General features: G+C 41.1%; 1 protein-coding gene across 4 annotated transcripts in view; it reads left to right on the top strand.

Moving 5' to 3' along the window:
- fermt3b (fermitin family member 3b) overlaps positions 1–23,565 on the top strand; it is a 58,357-nt gene that overhangs the window by 29,995 nt on the left and 4,797 nt on the right. For all 4 annotated transcript variants that reach the window (XM_034181798.1, XM_034181796.1, XM_034181799.1 and 1 more), the window contains exons 4-10: positions 2,039–2,155; positions 4,419–4,587; positions 4,661–4,763; positions 4,845–4,952; positions 15,304–15,438; positions 18,362–18,408; positions 22,947–23,071. In XM_034181798.1, the coding sequence (XP_034037689.1) occupies positions 2,039–2,155; positions 4,419–4,587; positions 4,661–4,763; positions 4,845–4,952; positions 15,304–15,438; positions 18,362–18,408; positions 22,947–23,071 (804 nt within the window). The remainder of the gene's footprint in view (positions 1–2,038; positions 2,156–4,418; positions 4,588–4,660; positions 4,764–4,844; positions 4,953–15,303; positions 15,439–18,361; positions 18,409–22,946; positions 23,072–23,565) is intronic.

Raw genomic sequence — 23,565 nt, 5'->3', positions numbered from 1 at the left:
ACTTCTTGTTACTAAATAAGGCAGGTACTTTGTTTCCTTTCAGGAGTGATTGATTCCATTAGGATTTGGTGCTATCTGTGTTCTTTATCCGCGGCTCTTCGGGTTAGTGGATTGCACTGTTGCCTCACAGCAAGCAGGTCCTGGGTTTGATTCCCACCTGTGGGGTTTGCATGTTCTCCCCATGGTTGGGTGGGTTTCCTCCCACATATAAAGACATGCAGGTTAGGTGAATTGGAAACTTCATCAATGTTCAGGTCTCCCTCGCAAAAGAGGTCTTGATCTCAATGGGACTAACCTGGTTAAATAAAGTTTTTGGCTCTGTCAGAGGATTTTGGTCAGCTGTGGGTGCATGATATATTAAGAAATGATTTTTTTTTTTTTATGTTACTGGGGAACTCCCTGATTTTTCAACCTAAGCCCTGTTTTTGAAGTTTTTGTTTTCAGCTTTTCAATCGGGACAAAAATGCTGATCATCTGTCTGGTACTGAGTTTGCGCTCTAAATGTAATCCAATAGAACAAGCTAAAACCTCAAATTAAACTTTCTTGTTGCCACTGACCAGGCAGAGATGTTATTAATAGTGTCTGGTAGCATGAAGAGGAGCCTGCAGAGATGCATGTTACGTCGGTAAATGTAAAGTACCTTTTGCAAACACCATATTGTGCAGGCAGCTCTGTACTTTGACCTATTTCTTGAGGATACCACTCTCCACTGAGTGCATACAGGTCGATCTTCAATGAGGGGCTTATTCCTAATATTGTACTGTAAAATTTCCCTTTTGCATATACAGGTGCTGGTCATATAATTAGAGTATAAAAGAGTTTATTTCTTTTAATTTTGATTATTATAACTGACAACTACTGACAACCCCAAATTCATTATCTCAGAAAATTAGAATATTATGAAAAGGTTCAATATTAAAGACACCTGGTGTCACACTCTAATCAGCTAATTAACTCAAAACACCTGCAAAGGCCTTTAACTGGTCTCTGTCTAGTTCTGAAGGCTACACAATCATGGGGAAGACTGCTGACTTGACGTCTTGCCTGGGCTACAGACAAAAAGGACTGGACTGCTGCTGAGTGGTCCAAAGTTATGTTCTCTGATGAAAGTACATTTTGCATTTCCTTTGGAAATCAAGGTCCCAGAGTCTGGAGGAAGAGAGGAGAGGCACAGAATCCACGTTGCTTGAGGTCCAGTGTAACGTTTCCACAGTCAGTGATGGTTTGGGGTGCCATGTCATCTGCTGGTGTTGGTCCACTGTGTTTTCTGAGGTCCAAGGTCAGTGCAGCCATCAGGAAGTTGTAGATCACTTCATGCTTCCTGCTGCTGACCAACTTTGTGGAGATGCAGATTTCATTTTCCAACAGGACTTGGCACCTGCACACAGTCCCAAAGCTACCAGTACCTGGTTTAAGGACCATGGTATCCCTGTTCTTAATTGGCCAGCAAACTCGTCTGACATTAACCCCATAGAAAATCTATGGGGTACTGTGAAGAGGAAGATGCGACATGCCAGATCCAACAATGCAGAAGAGCTGAAGGCCACTATCAGAGCAACCTGGGCTCTCAAACCACCTGAGCAGTGCCACAGACTGATCGACTCCATGCCACACTGCATTCCTGCACGAATTCTGGCAAAAGGAGCCCCAACTACATATTGAGTGCTGTACATGCTCATACTTTTCATGTTCATACTTTTCAGTTGGCCAACATTTCTAAAAATCTTTTTTTGTATTGGTCTTAAGTAATATTCTAATTTTCTGAGATACTGAATTTGGGATTTTTATTAGTTGTAAGTTATAATTATCAAAATTGAAAGAAATTAAAAGTCACAGCCAAAAAGGCATAGTTGCCATGGTGACTTCTATCATTACTCTCCTTCTTGTATGGTCACTCAGTTTTTGAGAATTGCGTACTTCACAGAGTATTCTGTATTCATTATTCAGAATATTCATGGACTTGAGTGAACATACATAGTTTGTGTTTGGAAAGTCAGACTGAATAATGGAGCCATCTGATCTGTTGTTTCTTTGCAGGCATTCGTCACCCCGAGGAGCTCTCCCTCCTTCGACCTCTGGAGGAGAAAAAGAAGAAAAAAGGCAAAAATTCTGCGGAGGAGATCTACGACCTGACTGAGGTGCACCTCTCCTCGGGTACACTCATCACGCTTCATATGCACTCCTGATTTCTCCATGCAGACACAACGGGTGGCAGATTCAATTCTTGCAGGTTTCCCAGTTTTTCACATAACTGTATAAAAATAATTTTCAGGAAGCTTATTTGGTACAACAATTTGATGATTAGATTACATGGAATACAGAACACACTATCAAATTATTGCAGTTTCCATCCATCCCTCCACAGCCACCAAAACTGGCTGTAAAAATGATGATGTACGGTACTTGCTTTACAAAAGAGTGCAAATTAAATTATGTAACCCTGGTAAATGGACTGCATTTATATAGCGCATTTCCATCTCTGCATCAGACGCTCAAAGCACTTTACAATAATGCCTCACATTCACTTTTGCAATGTGCATAGCTTTGGAGCTTTAGGTGTTGTTTAGGTGTTTAGGTGCTACGACCTTCATTGCTAATATTAGGCTGAAGCTCATAGAGCTATGTGTAATAAATGTTGTCATTGCAAGGGAAAACCAACTCTCCTGTAACGAGTTAAGTCGTGTTTTATTCTTTCAGTGCAACTATTAAAAAATCCACTATTGCTATATTATCCCCTTGGTCACTTTTGTTCATGATATATACAGTAGTGTTCAGAATAATAGTAGTGCTATGTGACTAAAAAGATTAATCCAGGTTTTTGAGTATATTTCTTATTGTTACATGGGAAACAAGGTACCAGTAGATTCAGTAGATTCTCACAAATCCAACAAGACCAAGCATGATATGCACACTCTTAAGGCTATGAAATTGGGCTATTAGTAAAAAAAAGTAGAAAAGGGGGTGTTCACAATAATAGCAGCATCTGCTGTTGATGCTACAAACTTAAAACTATTATGTTCGAACTGCTTTTTTAGCAATCCTGTGAATCACTAAACTAGTATTTAGTTGTATAACCACAGTTTTTCATGATTTCTTCACATCTGCGAGGCATTAATTTTGTTGGTTTGGAACCATGATTTTGCTCATTTACTAGTGTGCTTGGGGTCATTGTCTTGTTGAAACACCCATTTCAAGGGCATGTCCTCTTCAGCATAAGGCAGTATGACCTCTTCAAGTATTTTGACATATCCAAACTGATCCATGATACCTGGTATGCGATATATAGGCCCAACACCATAGTAGGAGAAACATGCCCATATCATGATGCTTGCACCACCATGCTTCACTGTCTACTGTGAACTGTGGCTTGAATTCAGAGTTTGGGGGTCGTCTCACAAACTGTCTGCGGCCCTTGGACCCAAAAAGAACAATTTTACTCTCATCAGTCCACAAAATATTCCTCCATTTCTCTTTAGCCCAGTTGATGTGTTCTTTGGCAAATTGTAACCTCTTCTGCACATGTCTTTTATTTAACAGAGGGACTTTGCGGGGATTCTTGCAAATAAATTAGCTTCACACAGGCATCTAACTGTCACAGCACTTACAGGTAACTCCAGACTGTCTTTGATCATCCTGGAGCTGATCAATGGGTGAGCCTTTGCCATTCTGGTTATTCTTCAATCCATTTTGATGGTTGTTTTCTGTTTTCTTCCACGCGTCTCTGTTTTTGTTTTTTTGTCCATTTTAAAGCATTGGAGATTATTGTAGATGAACAGCCTATAATTTTGTTGCACCTGCGTATAAGTTTTCTCCTCTCCAATCAACTTTTTAATCAAACTGCGCTGTTCTTCTGAACAATGTCTTGAACATCCCATTTTCCTCAGGCTTTCAAAGAGAAAAGCATGTTCAACAGGTGCTGTCTTCATCCTTAAATAGGGGACACCTGATTCACACCTGTTTGTTCCACAAAATTTACGAACTCACTGACTGAATGCCACAGTACTATTTTTGTGAACACCCCCTTTTCTACTTTTTTTTTTTTTACTAATAGCCCAATTTCATAGCCTTAAGAGTGTGCATATTATGAATGCTTGGTCTTGTTGGATTTGTGAGAATCTACTGAATCTACTGGTACCTTGTTTCCCATGTAACAATAAGAAATATACTCAAAACCTGGATTAATCTTTTTAGTCACATAGCACTACTATTATTCTGAACACTACTCTAAATACCCCATTTGCACACATGAAAATTTGTGGAGAAATTTGATTATGTGATCTAAGCTCCAGCCACAACTGTTTTACAAACCGGATTTCTTTCCCGTACGAATTTGGGGTCGGACTCTTACTGAAGTCTGCAAAAAATGCAACTTTGAAAACTTGAGCTGCACCTCTTTGACTTCCACCTTACTTTTCAGTGTCCCAGCCCTGCTTGTATAACAGCATGCCAGCTCACTTTGGTGACTCTCCCGAGATGGAAGCCATCTACAAAATGCTGTCGAACACACAGCCCCCACCTGCTCCTGAGGTCATAGCCAAGCAGTACCGTCCGGCCAGCGTGGTGGATAAAGCCCACATCAATGGGAGGTGCTGCAGAAATCAAATATTCATGTGCAAAGTCTCTCCGGTATACAATTTCTCAATCATCTTTTTCTCTCAGATGGCTCGACTCATCACGATGTCTGATGCAACAGGGTGTCCAAGAAAATGACAAACTCTGGCTTCGTTTTAAATACCATACCTTCTATGATATGGAACCCAAGGTGTGATATTCAGTGTAATTTTACATGAGAGTGTTTATTAGTGTATCTTCTCCGTGGCCTTGAAATGGTGTCTCTCTTCAGTATGACGTGGTGCGTTTGACACAGCTGTATGAGCAGGCACGTTGGGCCATTCTGCTGGAGGACATCGACTGCACTGAGGAGGAGATGATGCTGTTTGGAGCTCTACAGGTAAACACTCACTACAAACACACATATGCAGTTATGTATAGTACGAGGTCTATTAGAAAAGTATCCGACCTTATTATTTTTTTCAAAAAACATATGGATTTGAATCACGTGTGATTACATCAGACATGCTTGAACCCTCGTGGGCATGCGAGAGTTTTTTTCACGCCTGTCGGTTACGTCATTCGCCTGTGGGCAGTCTTTGAGTGAGGAGTCGCCCACCCTCTCGATTTTTTTTTTTCATTGTTTAGGAATAGCTCAGAGACTGCTGCTTTGTTTGATCAAAATTTTTTCAAAACTGTAAGGCACAACTGAGTGGACACCATTCGATAAATTCAGCTGGTTTTCGGTAAAAATTTTAACGGCTGATGAGAGATTTTGGTCTGGTAGTGTCGCCGTGAGGACGGCCCACGGCGCCTGACGGCGATCTGCGCTTTGAGGCAGCAGTGTCTCGCCGTTTCAAGTTGAAAACTTCCACATTTCAGGCTCTGTTGACCCAGGAAGTTGTCAGAGAACAGAGAACTTTCAGAAGTCGTCGGCATGAGGAGTTTATTCGGACATTCCATTGTTAACGGACATTTTGTAATGAAAGAACGTGCAGGCAGTCACGTCGGGCCGGACCCGACCGCGGGTGGTCGCGACAGGAAAAACACCTCCGTTGGAAACCTTAACGGGCAAGTTGGAACATGCCCAAGCTGTTAAACAATTTCTCAGTTACTCACTTGTTGAAAGCCATCAAAAGCCTCCTGAATTTTACAAATGGTTTTCAACACGGAGGTGTTTTTCCTGTCGCGGTGCACACAGATTCGCCGAGTCATCACGGAAACGACTCGGCGAATTTGCGCGCACGTCTTTCATTAAAAAATGTCCTTAAACAGTGGAATGTCCGCATAAAGTCCTCATGCCGGCCTCTTCTGAATCTTCTCTGTTCTCTCACGACGTCCTGGGTGAATTAAGCCTTAAATTAGGATGTTTTCAATCAATCAATCAATCAACTTTTTTCTTATATAGCGCCAAATCACAACAAACAGTTGCCCCAAGGCGCTCCAAGGCGCCTATTTCAGGTCGAAATAGGCCGACGACGGCGCCTGGAAGCACTGCGCGACGTCCCGCTCCATGGGAAGTCCTTACACCGACAGAAACACCCCATAATCTCTCATCAGCCGTTAAACCTTTCACCGAAAACCAGCTTAATTTCTCGAATAGTGTCCACTCGGATATTCCTCACAGGTCCAGAAAAAATTTTGAGAAAGCAACGCGCACCGTCTTGAGCAGCGTGTGAAACAAAGGAATTCAGCCGAGAGGGCTGAACCACATCTCACTCAAGGCCTGCCCACAGGGAAATGACGTCACCGACGCGTGAAAAAACACACGCATGCGCACGAGGGTTCAAGCATGATTGGTGTAATCGCACGTCATTCAAATCCATATAGTTAAAAAAAAAAAGTCGGTTTCTTATCTAATAGACCTCGTATACACGTTAAACCACAGGAATATTTAGCAGCTCAGGAGACTGTTGCATAGCAACATTCAGCCTAGTCTCACGGTTTTTTTTCCTGCTCCCGTCACAAAATTAGACACATTTTCGTGACAGGTTTTTTTTTAACTCACTATTACTAACCATACTCCTACCCCCAACCTGAACCTTAACCATAACCTAACCCTAATCCTTATCCCTAACCATAACCACCCCGACCCATCCCCTTCACTTTTAATTTTGTGCAGCCATCACAGAATGAATTAGAATGAATTTGTGCTGCTGTGACGAAAATGAGGCGCTTTTTGTCACAATATCATGAACCAGTAGATTAATGTATATTTCGTGCTGCTGAATTATGACATGCCATGAGACTGGGTTGGGACATCAAAATTCTGTGTATTTGGGGGGTTTTTGCCCCATGTTCTTTACCGCACACTTGGCATTGCAAGGATTCTTGCAACCTGGTTCCCAACCTGGGGTCCTATAAGCGTAGTAACCGTGGAAATCTTGGGGAATCCCCCTGGCAGATCTATGTGCAAGCATTCTGGGGTGTGCCATGAATCATATGAATGCAGTGTGTGCACACAATTAAAATGAAATTGTCATTTCAGCACTAGAAATACATTCGCGAGTGCACAAATTAGCCATAATTGGATGCTTAAATTAACCAGGAAGGAGTTTCATAAAGAAGGCCATATTTATAACACATAAAGTAGGTATCAATACCTTCAAAATGGAATCAGTTTGAAGAGTTTTATTTACTGCCCACATGAGCTTTTCTTCTAATACAATTCGGCCACAAAATGCTTTTTTCAGATTTCAGAGGTTTCTCCCACAATAATTGTTTACCACAGATATGCCAAATTTACATATTTCATAGCCAGTATAGCTGGCATTAAGGAGCCAATAAATGGAAAGGCTTCTTTGAGTGTAATGGTATGCTTCAGTGTCTCAAACATGGATGCTCGCAATAGTCAATGTAATATTTTCCATAGTTTGAGCATGCATAAACTTCACAGTTTAGTGTCAATGTCTGTTGTTTGACTATAGTCCAAGTCTGGGTGTCCATGACAACTGCCACAGAAAAGTTCAGGCCTCTAAGTCCATTATTTGCTGAGATATTCTACCTTGAACATGGCTCCAGAAATGACGGCCATAATTTTTGCCTAAAAAAAACGGCAGACCCCATGCACACTAAATTGGCCATATCTCAGAAACTACTTGGCCTACAGGCTTCAAACTTCAGATTTGTTGTTCTGAATAGTCTGTGAATATTTGATTACAATTTTAAAAAAAATCTGACAAAGTGCATGAGGCCCCTTAAATATTTGTTGAATTGACATGGAATGACCCAGAAGAAACCTGGCAGAAAGAAACTGGTGGGAGATGTGTCTAAGAACAACTGCCAAGACTTAAGTGAATTACTTACCCAAGTTTGGAACTGTAGTCTCAAAGAAGACAATCACTAGAGCCCTAAACGGGAATGGACTAGGAGTTTACAGACCAAGAAAATACTGTACTTCGAGACACCTTAAAGCCAGACTGAAGTATGCTAAGGACAACTTGGAGAATGATTATGCACACTGGAGACATGTCTTTTGGTCAGATGAGACACAACTTGAGCTCTTTGGCCATAGAGACTTTGCTTGGGTTTAGAGAATGAAGGAAGAAGCGTATAACCCAAAGAACACCAGTATTGTACTGTGGGGATGCTTGAGTGTGTCTGGAACTGGGAATCTCATCAAGGTGGACAGAATCATGAAGAAAGGATATGTGAAGAGTCTGAAAGAAAGCCTCAAGCAGTCAGCAACAAAACTCGGTCATCACTTTGTCTTCCAACACACAGATCACTCCTGGTGGAGAACTACCTCCAGAAGGCCAAAGTGAACGATACTGACTGTCCTGCACAAAGACCTTCAGTCTCATTGATAATCTGTGGCGCAAAAGTGAGAATTTCATTGCATGAACTGGATTCCGTCGTCAGACTTTATTGGTGTAATTAATTACACTCAACAAAAATATAAACGCAACACTTTTGGTTTTGCTCCCATTTTGTATGAGATGAACTCAAAGACCTAAAACTTTTTCCACATACACAATATCACCATTTCCCTCAAATATTGTTCACAAACCAGTCTAAATCTGTGATAGTGAGCACTTCTCCTTTGCTGAGATAATCCATCCCACCTCACAGGTGTGCCATATCAAGATGCTGATTAGACACCATGATTAGTGCACAGGTGTGCCTTAGACTGTCCACAATAAAAGGCCACTCTGAAAGGTGCAGTTTTGTTTTATTGGGGGGGGGGATACCAGTCAGTATCTGGTATGACCACCATTTGCCTCATGCAGTGCAACACATCTCCTTCGCATAGAGTTGATCAGGTTGTCAGTTGTGGCCTGTGGAATGTTGGTCCACTCCTCTTCAATGGCTGTGTGAAGTTGCTGGATATTGGCAGGAACTGGTACACGCTGTCGTATACACCGGTCCAGAGCATCCCAAACATGCTCAATGGGTGACATGTCCAGTGAGTATGCCAGCCATGCAAAAATTGGGACATTTTCAGCTTCCAAGAATTGTGTACAGATCCTTGCAACATGGGGCCGTGCATTATCCTGCTGCAACATGAGGTGATGTTCTTGGATGTATGGCACAACAATGGGCCTCAGGATCTCGTCACGGTATCTCTGTGCATTCAAAATGCCATCAATAAAATGCACCTGTGTTCTTCGTCCATAACAGACGCCTGCCCATACCATAACCCCACCGCCACCATGGGCCACTCGATCCACAACATTGACATCAGAAAACTGCTCACCACACGACGCCACACACGCTGTCTGCCATCTGCCCTGAACAGTGTGAACCGGGATTCATCCATGAAGAGAACACCTCTCCAACATGCCAAATGCCAGCGAATGTGAGCATTTGCCCACTCAAGTCGGTTACGACGACGAACTGGAGTCAGGTCGAGACCCCGATGAGGACGACGAGCATGCAGATGAGCTTCCCTGAGATGGTTTCTGACAGTTTGTGCAGAAATTCTTTGGTTATGCAAACCGATTGTTTCAGCAGCTGTCCGAGTGGCTGGTCTCAGACAATTTTGGAGGTGAACATGCTGGATGTGGAGGTCCTGGGCTGGTGTGGTTACATGTGGTCTGCGGTTGAGAGGCTGGTTGGATGTACTGCCAAATTCTCTGAAACGTCTTTGGAGACGGCTTATGGTAGAGAAATGAACATTCAATACACGAGCAACAGCTCTGGTTGACATTCCTGCTGTCAGCATGCCAATTGCACGCTCCCTCAAATCTTGCGACATCTGTGGCATTGTGCTGTGTGATAAAACTGCACCTTTCAGAGTGGCCTTTTGTGGTGGGCAGTCTAAGGCACACCTGTGCACTAATCATGGTGTCTAATCAGCATCTTGATATGGCACACCTGTGAGGTGGGATGGATTATCTCAACAAAGAAGTGCTCACTATCACAGATTTGTGAACAATATTTGAGGGAAATGGTGATATTGTGTATGTGGAAAAAGTTTTAGATCTTTGAGTTCATCTCATAGAAAATGGGAGCAAAACCAAAAGTGTTGTGTTTATATTTTTGTTGAGTGTAAAATGTAAATGTTGATTCTGGCAGTGGTGTCAAAAGTACACACATTTGTTACTTAAGTAGAAGTATAGATACTGCAGTTTAAAAACACTCTGGTAAAAGTTGAAGTATCAACTTGACCTCTTTACTCAAGTAAAAGTGAAAAAGTATGTGCTCCAAAACCTACTTAAAGTATAAAAGTATAAAGTAACCTTTAAAAAAAAAAAAGGTAGATGCCACTATATGAATTGAAAGCTTAATTTAAAAACTGATTCATTCTACATGTGGCCCAAGACCCAAAACCAAAATTACCCCCCAACACCACCTGCACGAAAATGTTTCAATTCTAGAAGCTCTGAAATGCAATCGGGACTATTCCAGACAATAAACTGCAGTGAGTGCAGCATCCATTTAGTGAAGGGAAAAAAAAAAACAAAAAAAAAAACACAACTTTCCTTATTCAGATTCATTCCAGTAGTATTCTGCTCTTACTAGGATGTAGCAGTTTTCTAGTTTGGCAGATAGTTCTGGAGGAAATCACTGAAGAAATTAACACATTGAAAATATGGTTTGACCGAAACAAACTCATTAAATAAGACAGGGAGGAAGTGGAGGTGTAAGAGTCACTAGGTGTTCACAGGAAACACTTATTTATTTATGTATGTATTTATTTACGTATGTTCATTGTTAGTTGCTTTTATATTTTCTGTTGTGTATTCTATTCTATTTCTTTTTGCCTGTTTCTCTAGAATTGTATATAATAATCATTAGATTATTAATATATAAACAAAAATAAATTTAAGAAATATTACAATTTGAAAACAAATGTACTCGAACGTGATGACAGCTGCACCTGCTTAATGCTAACTTTTAACATTGAAAATACCATAGACATGCTAACGCGTTAGCATCGCTCCCGTTTTTAAGTTATAAAATACATCCATCAACGGCTTCAGAAGACCATAACAGGTCAGTTTAACATAGAAAAGGTAAATAATACTCACAGAAGTATGCTCTTTAGGGTTTTAGCGGGGGAAAATTAAGCGAAAGAAAGAAAGAATAAACGAAGCAATGGTCGAAGCATTGCTTCAATCTGCGAACCACTGCTTCGATTGGTTCACGGTTCAAAGCAAAGCCGCGCAGCAGAAAAGTTGATTACAGGCGCACATGACGTGAAATATATATATAAACATTAAACTGAAGCCAAAAGTAACGAGGCTGTTTGTTTTAAAAATGTAAGGAATAGAAAGTACAGATACTTGTGTGAAAATGTAATGAGTAGAAGTCAGAAGTAGGCAGAAAAATAAGTAATGGAGTAAAGTATAGATACCTAAAAAGTGTGTACTTCGTTACCTGACACCTCTGGATTCTGGAAACAATGATCAGCAATTCTACGATTGGAGGAATGGATAAAGAGAGGACACAAATTTTCACCTCAACAGAGCAAAAACTTGCCTCCACCCCAGCCTAGGGTCTGAGCCCCCAAAAAGGTGGGGACCACTGATTTAAATACACAAGCTTGTGATGTGGACTCAGACGTCCTGCTATTATACAATTCACATGACCGTTAATCACCAGAAATGTCAGTGAAGCTGGTACAATATGTGTTGTTTCTTCTAAAAATAAGCAGATATATTGAAAAAGCTCAAACATTCACCTGGCAGAAACTGGAGTCACACATGCTGTGACTCTGTGACAAAAACCATTTATTTGCTATCAACCCTCACAAATACAAATTATGTTGAATTAAAGCCACTGAACTTGTACTTCTGGATTTAGGAAGAGCTCAACTTCAGTGCAGAGGTGGGAAGGGAAAGATTACAAAGACTCTTGAAAGAAAACTAGTAGGAGATGTGACTAAGAACAACTGCCAAGACACAAGTGAATGGCTTAGCCAAGTCAGGAATTGCAGTCTCAAAGAAGACAATCACTAGAACCCTAAACAAGAATGGACTAGGAGTTTACAGACCAAGAAAACTGTAAATCCGCAGAGGAGACACCTTAAAGCCAGACTGAAGTATGCTAAAGACAACTTGGAGAATGATTATGCACAACGGAAGCGTGTCCTTTGGTCAGATGAGACACAACTAGAGCTCTTTGGCCAGAGAGACATTGGTTAGGTTTGAAGAATGAAGGGAGAGGCCTATAACCTAAAGAATACCATCCCCACAGTGAAACACTGTGGGGCGAGTATTGTGCTGTGGGGATGCTTCAGTGTGTCTGGAACTGTGAATCTCATCAAAATGGATGGAATCATGAAGAAAGAAGGATATGTGAAGATTCTGAAAGAAAACCTCAAGCAATCAACAGCAAAACTGGGTCATCACTTTGCAAAGCTTGCACTGTGCATAATTTCTCCAGTCACAGCCACGTAAGCCTATTCTGGGTTGTCTGGGTGTCTTGGTGTCTTTCCTCACTTCAGTAGAAGAGTCACTCAGTTTTTGAGAACTGTCTACTCCATGCAGATTTACCATAGAGTGCCATATTGTTTGTATTTCTTTGTAATTAATGTAAATAATGTCTGAAACATATTCAGTGGAAGATTTACCATCAGAGAGCCTCGCCCACAACTACCACAAAAGACTCTAAGCTGTCATTGATGTTAAAGGGGGCAATACACAGTATTAAGAACAGGGGTATGTAAACGTTTGATCAGATTTGGGTAGTTCTCTTGTCATTTTGATTTAAAAAGACGAAATACAGTTGTGTGACAATAAATGGCTTCACCCAACCACTAACCATGAGTGAAAAGTTTTTGTGTTGTCATTCATATTCTTTTAAAATGGCCAAAAAAGCAAAAGTTCTGCTAGGGTATGTAAACTTTTGAGCACAACTGTATGATGGTTTAAAGCCACTGAACACAAACACGGTGGAGATGGTGTTCTTTGTGTTCTACCCCTCTCCCTTCTTTCTACAAGCATAAGCAACATCTCTGTGGCCAAAGAGCTCTAGTTTTGTCTCATCTGACCAAAGGATGTGCTTCCAGTGTGCATAATCCTTCTCCAAGTTGTCCTTAGCAGAGCCTTTGCGACGGCTGCCCCCAGGCTTGGGCATAGTCTCCCCTTCCATATTAAGATGGTCCCTGACCTTGGAGACTTTTAAATTTTCTTTAAAAGCCCACTTCTTTTCTATGGCGTTTCCCAAATGAGCAAGTGCATCTCTATTTTCTATTCTACTTTTTTTAAATTCTTTTTATTGTCTGTTGCAATTTTATTGTTATTTATTGGGTGTAACCTGGTGCCCATTTTTATTGTCGAGCACTTTGGTTGGCCACTGTCCTTTTTAAATGTGCTCTAAGTTTGAGTTGAGCTCCGTGTTTACGCTGCAATATCTCAGAATTTCAACTCTTTAGATCTGTTTTTAAAGTTTCTTGAGCCAAAAAGCTAAATTCATATCATAAATGTTCAGTGTTATCTGTAGTTTCAGATAAAAGTTTTTGCAGTTTATCAGTGTCACAGTTCACTTATCATTTAACTGATATAGACATTGGGGCAACACAGTTTAGTGGTTCACACTGTTACCGCATAGCAAGAAGGTCATGGGATCATTTTCCATCTCTCCCCTTTCTGTGGAGAGTTTACATGTTCTCTGTGGGTTTGCTCTGGCTTCCTCCCACATCCAAAAACATGCAGGTTGGGTGAATTGGAAGGTTTATTTCTTTGTCTATATGTGACCCTGTGACAGACTGGTGCCCTGTCCAGTATGTACTCTGCCTCATGCCCTATGACAGCTGGGGATGGGCTCCAGCTACCCCCGTGACCTGATCTTGGATAAGCAGTTGAGTGTGTGTGATATCAAAGCTAACTTTTAGGTTATTGTTGCTTTTAATACTTTTCAGTATTTATAATTATGAAACATTCGACCTCTGATTTTATGCACAGAGCATCTGTAGTGTCTGTAACATGAGAACATCAAAGCTACAGAATCTGCATTTCTGGTATTTAAAGGGTGGCTACTTAACAAGTTGACTCAAGTTACAAGTTGACATCAGAAGGCTGTGGGTTCAACGCATGTCAAGCTCTTATGTGCTTCTTTTACATAGGACTATAAGTGCGTTATCTCTTAATTTGTGAGCTCTTTCCTGCGGGACTCAGACAACATCCAGTAAGGTGTCAGAATCTGCAGCAATAGGATCATCCTGATTATTCCAAGTGGCATATTTCCAACCCAGTCTCATGGATTGTCGTGATTCAGCAGTATAAAATATACATTAATCTATTGGTTCATCATATTGTCACGAAAAGTGCAAAATTTTCATCATGGCAGCACATTCATTCTAATTCATTCCGTGATGGCTGCACGTAATTAAAAGTGCAGCGGGTATTTCTTCAGTGTAACCAGCATGATGTCTTGGTTAAATTTTTAAGTTGACTATGCTGGAGCCTGAATGATTCAAAAACAGGGGGCAGAGGTAAGAAGTCGTGTGATGTCCTTGAGATTGACATGGATGAACAGGATTAGGAATGAGCATATCGGAGGTACAGCACAGGAGGGACAGTTTGAAGGCAAAATCAGAGGCAAGACTGAGATGGTTTGGACATGTGTACAGGAAAACCTGCTGCTGAGGGAGGACATGAAGGTGGTTGGTGAGATGGACATGAATGACCTGTGGTGACCCCTAATGGGAGCAGCCAAAAGAACAGGAGGGTCGATAGGTGGTTACTTTCGAGGATTGTGGCTGGACCACTTCTTTACCTGTGTGATTGCCATCCAGAACCCATGGCAGTTGCGTGGTGTCACGGATGTGGCAAAGCACATCACCAGCGCATGCTCCCAGACTTGAGTTATTACATAATGCAAACACAGTTAAGCAGTACATGGCAACAAATCAGAGGTGATCTGAACACACTATGATAAATTAGTATTTTAATATGTTCAGATGTAAACAAAACAACCATCTTAGTGTGAGTTCAACATGCAAACTCCTGCTTTGTAGTCATACGTATAACCTGTGAGCCACAGCACCCATCAGACACTCGTCAGTTAAGGTGGCAGATGAGAGATCAACCAGTTATGTTTCTGTGTGACCATTTTCAGCAGAATAACTACTAAAGTGTTGTAGAAATCCTCATCAAATATGATAAACACACAGATATGCTAAGAGCATTTATGAGTGATGGGTGAGTGATTTAGTGTTGACAGCATTTTATTCGGTTTCCTCTTCAACACAGATTAAATCACTTGATGGATTTTTTTTAAATATGTTACGTGATATCAACAGCGCAGAAGTTATGGAATATACTCTTTTAGTAACTGTGTCTTTTATCACATTCAACCTGTAGTATCACATCAGCAAGGTGTCGCAGACAGAGGCCCAGATGTTGAGCACCAGTGCAGCCATGGATGACCTGGAATCAGCCCTGCAGTCCCTTGAAGTCAAGATGGAAGGAGAGAGCAGCTCTGCTTCTGATATTCTGGTCAGAAATGATAGACGCACTCATCTGTTTGTGTTGTCCTCCTCTCACGGACAGAGTGTCATCATTTATTTTGTGTTGTAACAATGAATCACACCTGATTGACTACATGACTCCTCATACTCGGCGTATTCAGGCAGTTTTGTTTGAAACATGAGACCAAATGGGCAAGATTTCATAAAACAAGAAAAAAATTATTTCCATTTCCTGAATGCTCTTCCAAACACTTGTTACTTTTTGTCTAAATCATAGCCTTATCCTGTAATTTAATGAACAAATAAATAAAGGTTTGCTATGGCACATATTGTCGCAGTGCATATATTGTATATATACAACGATATATGCCCTGTTCAAAGGCACCGGCACATATCGACTCAAGCGACAATATATACGACAATCAGGGCGCATATTGTCGCTGGTCATCAAGAAATAAACCTGGATGCTTAACTATGATTTTTTTTTTTTCCTGTCTCACACACACAAAATACACGCACACTCACTTGCTCTCATTGGGCCTCATGTATCAACGTTGCGTATGGCGATATTTGAGCGTATATGGGGTGTACGCCAAAATGGCTGCGCTACTTGGCATTTATCAATGTGGTCGTTGGCGTACGGTGCGCTCAAAATATACACCAAGTCAAGAGGTGGTGTAAATTATACATCAAAATGAACCAGCACTGGAATCCACATAAAAATGAAAATTATCAACATGATAAACAGTGCCATTATACAAATCAATGCATATGTTACATAAATAATACTTTTTTGATTATACTACATAATAATTAATACAAATCCCGCTTTTGCAGGATTGTTGGTCTATGGAGCACGATCTGTGGCCACAGCGCTGACCGCAAAGAAAGCGCTGCTCGCCTTTTTCTCCAGACTTCGAGTCTGGAGCCAGAGCAGCGCTGAGCTTAACTTTATGTGGTGTGATCGTTTTAGACAATGAAATTGATAATTACAACTGTAGTGTTGTCATGCCCTTCGCCCGTGCTGCAATCAGGTTTTGTTTTCTCCATTCGTTTAACATAAAATAAATAAAGAAATTTAAAAAATAAAGAAATCTGAAAAATAAGGCGTGTCTTATTAATTGAGCGAGCAAATATTCACATGTCAAGAATTATTGACATGTGAAAAGAGTAACACTTTTTTGATTATACTACAAAACAATTAATACGACCGCCGCTTTTGACGCTCTATTGGCACGCGTCGTGATTGGTGAAGTTCGTTTTCTTTGCCGTCTTCCTGGCTTCCATGTCATGAAATAAGGGTGTGTCTGAAGCGGAGTCTGAATATTTATGGGCGTGTTCATTATAATCATGATTGTTTTCACCCGCCGCATTTATCAGTCACGTCGGGCGTATGCCGGAAATGGGCAGGTGCGCACTGCTTGATACATGTCACGGCAACTTTGGTGTACTTCAAATTTACACTGGAAATTTACGCCACAAGCGCGCAACGTTGATACATGAGGCTCATTACATCCACCAAGAAAGTAATAAAATCATCATCATTTATTTATTTAATATGCTGCTTAAATTCAGCGGATGGTGTCGTCTTATCTGAGGTCATAGCCCAAAGGTGTTTTTTGTGAGTTGCCCGCGGGTGGGGGGGCTCTCAGGAGGGCAGGGCTGCAGGGGAAGCCCGCGGGAGGCTCCAGGCAACACCATTGCCGGAGACCGTCACGAGTCGACCGCTAACCCACGACGCAGACAGCTGGCGCATAGAAGTCTAAAAAGTAGGCTTCCCATGGATGCGCAACGGGTTCGGTTCTGGCGTTTTATTGCTGTGAGTGCATGAAAACTGTCACATTTATTTTCTTGCAAGTGTTCTCGACAGTGCCAGGACCTTTTGCGACCAATGCACACAGGACTAAGATAGATGGTTTGATCCATCCTGCATAACCTGGAAATGCTTCTATGCATGCTGCAGAACGTCACATTGTTTCATTATTCAAAGCACTCTGGTGTTCTTGCCTCAGTAATAATAAAAATGCAGGCGCTGCTTCTGCTGATGGTGGTGGCAGGACAGGGCACGCACCGGCGACCCTGAACCCTCGCACTATGCATAAGCACGGTGACAATTTCAGATGAAATATTCACCGTGCGTGCGGTTACTGAGTCCTCTCCCGCCCTCCCGATGCTCACCATGGGTTTGCCAAAGCGCGTAGTTGAACAGAAAATGGCTGTTCTGTGGTGATGTGGTCCCCGAAGTGAGACTTAAGGGCATTTAATCAGGTGCTTTTTGCTGTGAAGTTCAATTAAGCGTGCACGATATTATATTGTCTTATACATGCAGACCAGGATGATTTGGGCTGCTCCCGGTGGAACAGTCACACGGGGATTTACGCTGCGCCAACAGTTCTTGCCCTGATCCACAGATTTATGTGCAAATCCAACCAGCTTTTATGCACGAGGTGCACAGATCTAATTCAAGAAAGTCTCTCTCGCTCTCTTTCTCTTTGATTGATTGATTGATTTGGCAAAATACATGATATGAAATAAAAATGACAATATATTTACATATACTTGCCGAGGATGGCACAAAAAGCACAGACCTATTTCCATCGCAGTTCCCATGACAACACAGAAAAACAAACAATGATGGAAAAAACAAACAAACCAAAAAATAGAAATACTTAAGTGTTACAAAGCCATCTATATACACAAATGAATAAAATACCAAATTATTATGACTTCTCTCACTCTCACACACCTGTTGTGGCACATCATGACAATATGCACCAATGTTCACGGCACATATTATCGTTGCTGCAGTGGATTGTATGCAGTAACACACCTGGCACATATGGTCGCTGGTGACAATATGTACTGCAATGGGGCCATGAATATCGGCATATGTCGTGGCAACAATATGTGCACTGCGACATGTGCTGTAACAAGGTTTGTCTTTCATGCAGGACTATATGACGGCACCAGAGCTAAACGATTATCTGAAGATATTCAGGTGAGTTGACTACATATATTCAGTTTTAAAGAAAATACAAACTCCAAATCAGAAAAAGCTGGGACGGTATGTTAAATGAGAGGAAAAAAAGTCGTGATTCAAACATTTACTTACCTTTACTATTATTGTATTAAAGACAGTATGAATCAAAGGTATTTTGTTTTGTGTGGCCAACTTCATTTAATTTGTTAATATGCATACTTTTCTTCATTAAAGTCCTGCAACATATTCTAAATAGTTGGGATGGGGGCAGTTTAGGACTAGTAATGAGGGGAAAACAGGTGATGTCAACAGGTGATTGTAATCACAATTTGGTACAAAAGCAGTATCCACAAAAGGCTGAGTCTTTTGGGAGCAAATAGGGGCAGAGGATTCTAGTTTGCCAACATATGCAAGAGAAAATTATTGAAATGTTTAAAAAAAACAATGTTTCTCAAAGAAAAATTGGAATGGATTTGTATATTTCTTCTTTTACAGTGTATATCATTAAACTATTCAAGGAATCTGGAGGAATTTCAATGCATAAAGGGCAAGGGGTACAAACGTAATCCGTGATCTCCTCTGATCCCTCAGTCAGCACTGCATCAAGAACCATCATTCATCAATAGCTGATATAAGTACATGGGCAAGAGATTATTTTGAGAAACCTTTGTCATGCACTACAATACGGAGTTATATTCACAAGTGTCACTTGAAAATTTATTGTATGAAGCCTTACATTAACCTTATCCACAAGCAGTGTCAAATGTCTCTAGGGATAGAGATATCTAGTTTGGACCATCACATAGTGGAAATGTGCATTGTGGACAGATGAGTCAGTATTCCAGATCTTTTCTGGAAGAACTGGACACCATGTTCCAAAGACAAAAAGGACCATCCACACTATTATTAGCAACACATCCAAAAGCCACAGTCTGCCATGGGGTTGTTTCAATGTCTAAAGGTAATTTACACTTCTGTGATGCAACATTAATGCAGAAAAGTCCATTGTGATTCTACAACCCCTGGCAATAATTATGGAATCACCGGCCACGGTGGATGTTCATTCAGTTAATTTTGTAGAAAAAAAGCAGATCACAGACATGACACAAAACTAAAGTAATTTCAAATGGCAACTTTCTGGCTTTAAGAAACACTATAAGAAATCAGGAAAAATAATTGTGGCAGTCAGTAACGGTTACTTTTTTAGACCAAGCAGAGGGGAAAAAATATGGACTCACTCAATTGTGAGGAATAAATTATGGAATCACCCTGTAAATTTTCATCCCCAAAACTAACACCTGCATCAAATCAGATCTGCTCCTTAGTCTGCATCTAAAAAGGAGTGATCACACCTTGGAGAGCTGTTGCACCAAGTGGACTGACATGAATCATGGCTCCAACACGAGAGATGTCAATTGAAACAAAGGAGAGGATTATCAAACTCTTAAAAGAGGGTAAATCATCACGCAGTGTTGCAAAAGATGTTGGTTGTTCACAGTCAGCTGTGTCTAAACTCTGGACCAAATACAAACGACATGGGAAGGTTGTTAAAGGCAAACATACTAGTAGACCAAGGAAGACATCAAAGCGTCAAGACAGAAAACTTAAAGCAATATGTCTCAAAAATCGAAAATGCACAACAAAACAAATGAGGAACGAATGGGAGGAAACTGGAGTCAACGTCTGTGACCGAACTGTAAGAAACCACCTAAAGGAAATGGGATTTACATACAGAAAAGCTAAACGAAAGCCATCATTAACACCTAAACAGAAAAAAAAACAAGGTTACAATGGGCTAAGGAAAAGCAATCGTGGATTGTGGATGACTGGATGAAAGTCATATTCAGTGATGAATCTCGAATCTGCATTGGGCAAGGTGATGATGCTGGAATTTTTGTTTGGTGCCGTTCCAATGAGATTTATAAAGATGACTGCCTGAAGAGAACATGTAAATTTCCACAGTCATTGATGATATGGGGCTGCATGTCAGGTAAAAGCACTGGGGAGATGGCTGTCATTACATCATCAATAAATGCACAAGTTTACATTGATATTTTGGACACTTATCCCATCAATTGAAAGGATGTTTGGGGATGTTTCTGTGTAGGCTCAGTTGTCCAGGTGGTTTCCATAGTAGAGAAGCTCCTGCTAAATAAGGGAGAGAAGAAGAGTGTGTCTCCCTGTGATGTTATGATTGGAGAGAACAGGCAGCTCCAGACAGGTTTACAGAAAACCAACTCACACTGACCAATATCTGCTCTTTGGCTCAAACCACCCCCTTGAACACAAGCTCGGGGTGATCAGGATGCTTCAACACAGAGCCCTACAGGTGCCCACAACTGCAGAGGGAAGGGCTAAAGAACAACAACTTGTCCGGAAAGCCCTCACAGTATGTGGGTACCCACGATGGTCCCTGGACAAAGTGCAAAAGTCCCAGAGAACAAAGAGACCAGATAGACAGGAGACGGAGACAAGAAGAAGAGGAGTGGCTCTCCCTTATTTAGCAGGAGTAGGGGAAAAACTACAGAGGATCTTCAGACAGCACAAAATCCCAGTTTACTTTAAACCGGTTAACACCTTGAGACAGAAATTAGTTCACCCTAAGGACAGGATCCCTAGTTACAAACAGAGCAATGTAGTGTATTCTATCAGATGTCAGGAAAACTGTAACGAACACTACATAGGTGAGACTAAGCAACCTTTACATAAAAGGCTATACCAGCACCGCAGAGAGGGCGTCAGTCAGCCAGAGAGGAGAAATGGTTTGAGAGAGGTGTCAAGGAAGCATTCTTTGTAAAACAGTTGAAACCCAGCCTTAACCGGGGAGGGGGTCTGAGACACGCTTTATCCCCTGTTTACAATGGGGTACTCAGGTCAAAGCAGTTTCAGTCTTTTGTTCATGGTAATGAGTCATTCACGTCATCAGCAGAGTCATCAAAGGAGCCATCAGGAGAGGGACAGCTGCCCTGTCATTAGGAGGGTGCTAACTAGAGCACAATAGGTGCTAATTAGAGCTATTGTTTAGTCACTAGCCTATAGCAGTCTGCCTCTCGGTAGGAGGGGTCTGGTTAGGTTTAAAACTCCAGCTTTTGTGACTTCTTGATTATTCTTCTCTACAAGAGTCAAGACAGAAGTCAGACCACCAGAGCAAGAATTTTAGCTGAGGAAGCTTCTGCAATTTGAAGCGAAACGTCCTCGCGTCAAGCAACCCAGTCCAGTCGAAGATTCAAGCTTCTCTACTATGTTTGGGGATGATGAAATCATTTTTCAAGATGATAATGCATCTTGCCATAGAGTAAAAACTGTGTGAAAACATTCCTTGCAAAAAGACACATAGGGTCAATGTCATGGCCTGCAAATAGTCCGGATCTTAATCCAATTGAAAATCTTTGGTGGAAGTTGAAGAAAATGGTCCATGACAAGGCTCCAACCTGCAAAGCTGATCTGGCAACAGCAATCAGAGAAAGTTGGAGCCAGATTGATGAAGAGTACTGTTTGTCACTCATTAAGTCCATGCCTCAGAGACTGCAAGCTGTTATAAAAGCCAGAGGTAGTGCAACAAAATGCTAGTGATGTGTCGGAGCATTCTTTTGTTTTTCATGATTCCATAATTTTTTCCTCAGAACTGAGTGAGTCCATATTTTTTTCCCTCTGCTTGGTCTAAAAAAGTAACTGTTACTGACTGCCACAATTTTTTTCCCTGATTTCTTATAGTGTTTCTTAAAGCCAGAAAGTTTCCATTTGAAATTACTTTAGTTTTGTGTCATATCTGTGATCTGCTTTTTTTCTACAAAATTAAACAACTGAATGAACATCCTCCGAGGCCGGTGATTCCATAATTTTTGCCAGGGGTTGTATTTCAGACCTCTGTGTTTTTCACATAGACCTCGCTGTCGCTTGGTCCATACTTATACCTCAGTCTTATATTTCCCTGTACAGACCTCACAGTCAGTTAATAATCCTTTAATATTCTGGAGTCTTGAATAAATGATGAAAATTGTGAAAATAGCAGATATACATGCTCAAACCACATCACATTGCAACATGTGAGTTGTAAACTTGTAAAGTTGTAAATCTGCAATTATGTGTGGCATCCTTCGATCTTCCCGGGGTTATAAGTGACCCCGCACAAGTTTGGATTATACATGCCACAGGGATCGTCCAATCCTTGCAAACATCTGTGAACAAATTCAGGACAAATACAGGGTCTGTATGTGCACTATAACTGACACTGCTTGTAAAATAACATGCACAGAAATAGTTCACTTTTTGGAGACCATGAAAATTGTACTTTTTAGAATGCATCAAGTCACTGTCTTTGTGTTTTTTTTTTTTGTTTTGTACAAACAAGACACTACTACTCGTTTGCTGAGAAGGTGTGGAATGTAACACCTTTAAAATAACTCACAGCAGAGTTGACATGCTCTTGTGTGGTGGAATAAAACTCAAATACAAAAATACCACACCTTAATGCCTAAAATCTACCTGCTTCTAATGTGAAACATGCTTATTGCAGATGTTTTGGAGATACTGAGGGTTGTGATGGTCTATTTCAGGCCTAAGAGGCTGACACTGAAGGGATACAAACAGTACTGGTTCAAGTTCCAGGATACCTCCATCGCTTATTTCAAGAGCAAAGAGGAGAGCTTCGGAGAGCCCATCCAGCAGATTAACCTCAAAGGTGGGAACACAATATTGAGCTTTTTATTTGTCACATTATGTCATGAGTGACAGTGTAGGATGATTAAGGGTGGTAATTGCCATAGTTTAGCCACATATGTTGTCATCCATATTTTCTTCCTCTGTGCAGAAATTAATTTGGATACATTGAACAGTTTGGGGTTCAGTATCATATTATTAAAAGTACAGGGTAATGGTATCCATCGGTATGAAGACGGTAAAGAATACAGCAATCTGACATTTGACACCAATGACCTTGACCTTTACCCAACTGTTTGACCTGTGTCTGACTTTGCCAGGACAATTCTGGCATCCGAATTTGGTCAAACTTCCTGACTTTTGCCAAAATTAATTCTTTAATGACAATGTCATGGTCAAATCTTTGACCTCAGTGACCTTGATCTGTGTCAAAGGAAACTCTTTAAGGATAACGCCAGGCTTGACTTTCATCCAAATACCAAGCTTGGTGAAAAGTAAGACCAAGGACCTGGACAG

This window comes from Thalassophryne amazonica, chromosome 11 (assembly GCF_902500255.1).
Source record: "Thalassophryne amazonica chromosome 11, fThaAma1.1, whole genome shotgun sequence".
NCBI lineage: Eukaryota > Metazoa > Chordata > Actinopteri > Batrachoidiformes > Batrachoididae > Thalassophryne > Thalassophryne amazonica.
This window is presented reverse-complemented; position numbering and strand designations above follow the sequence as displayed.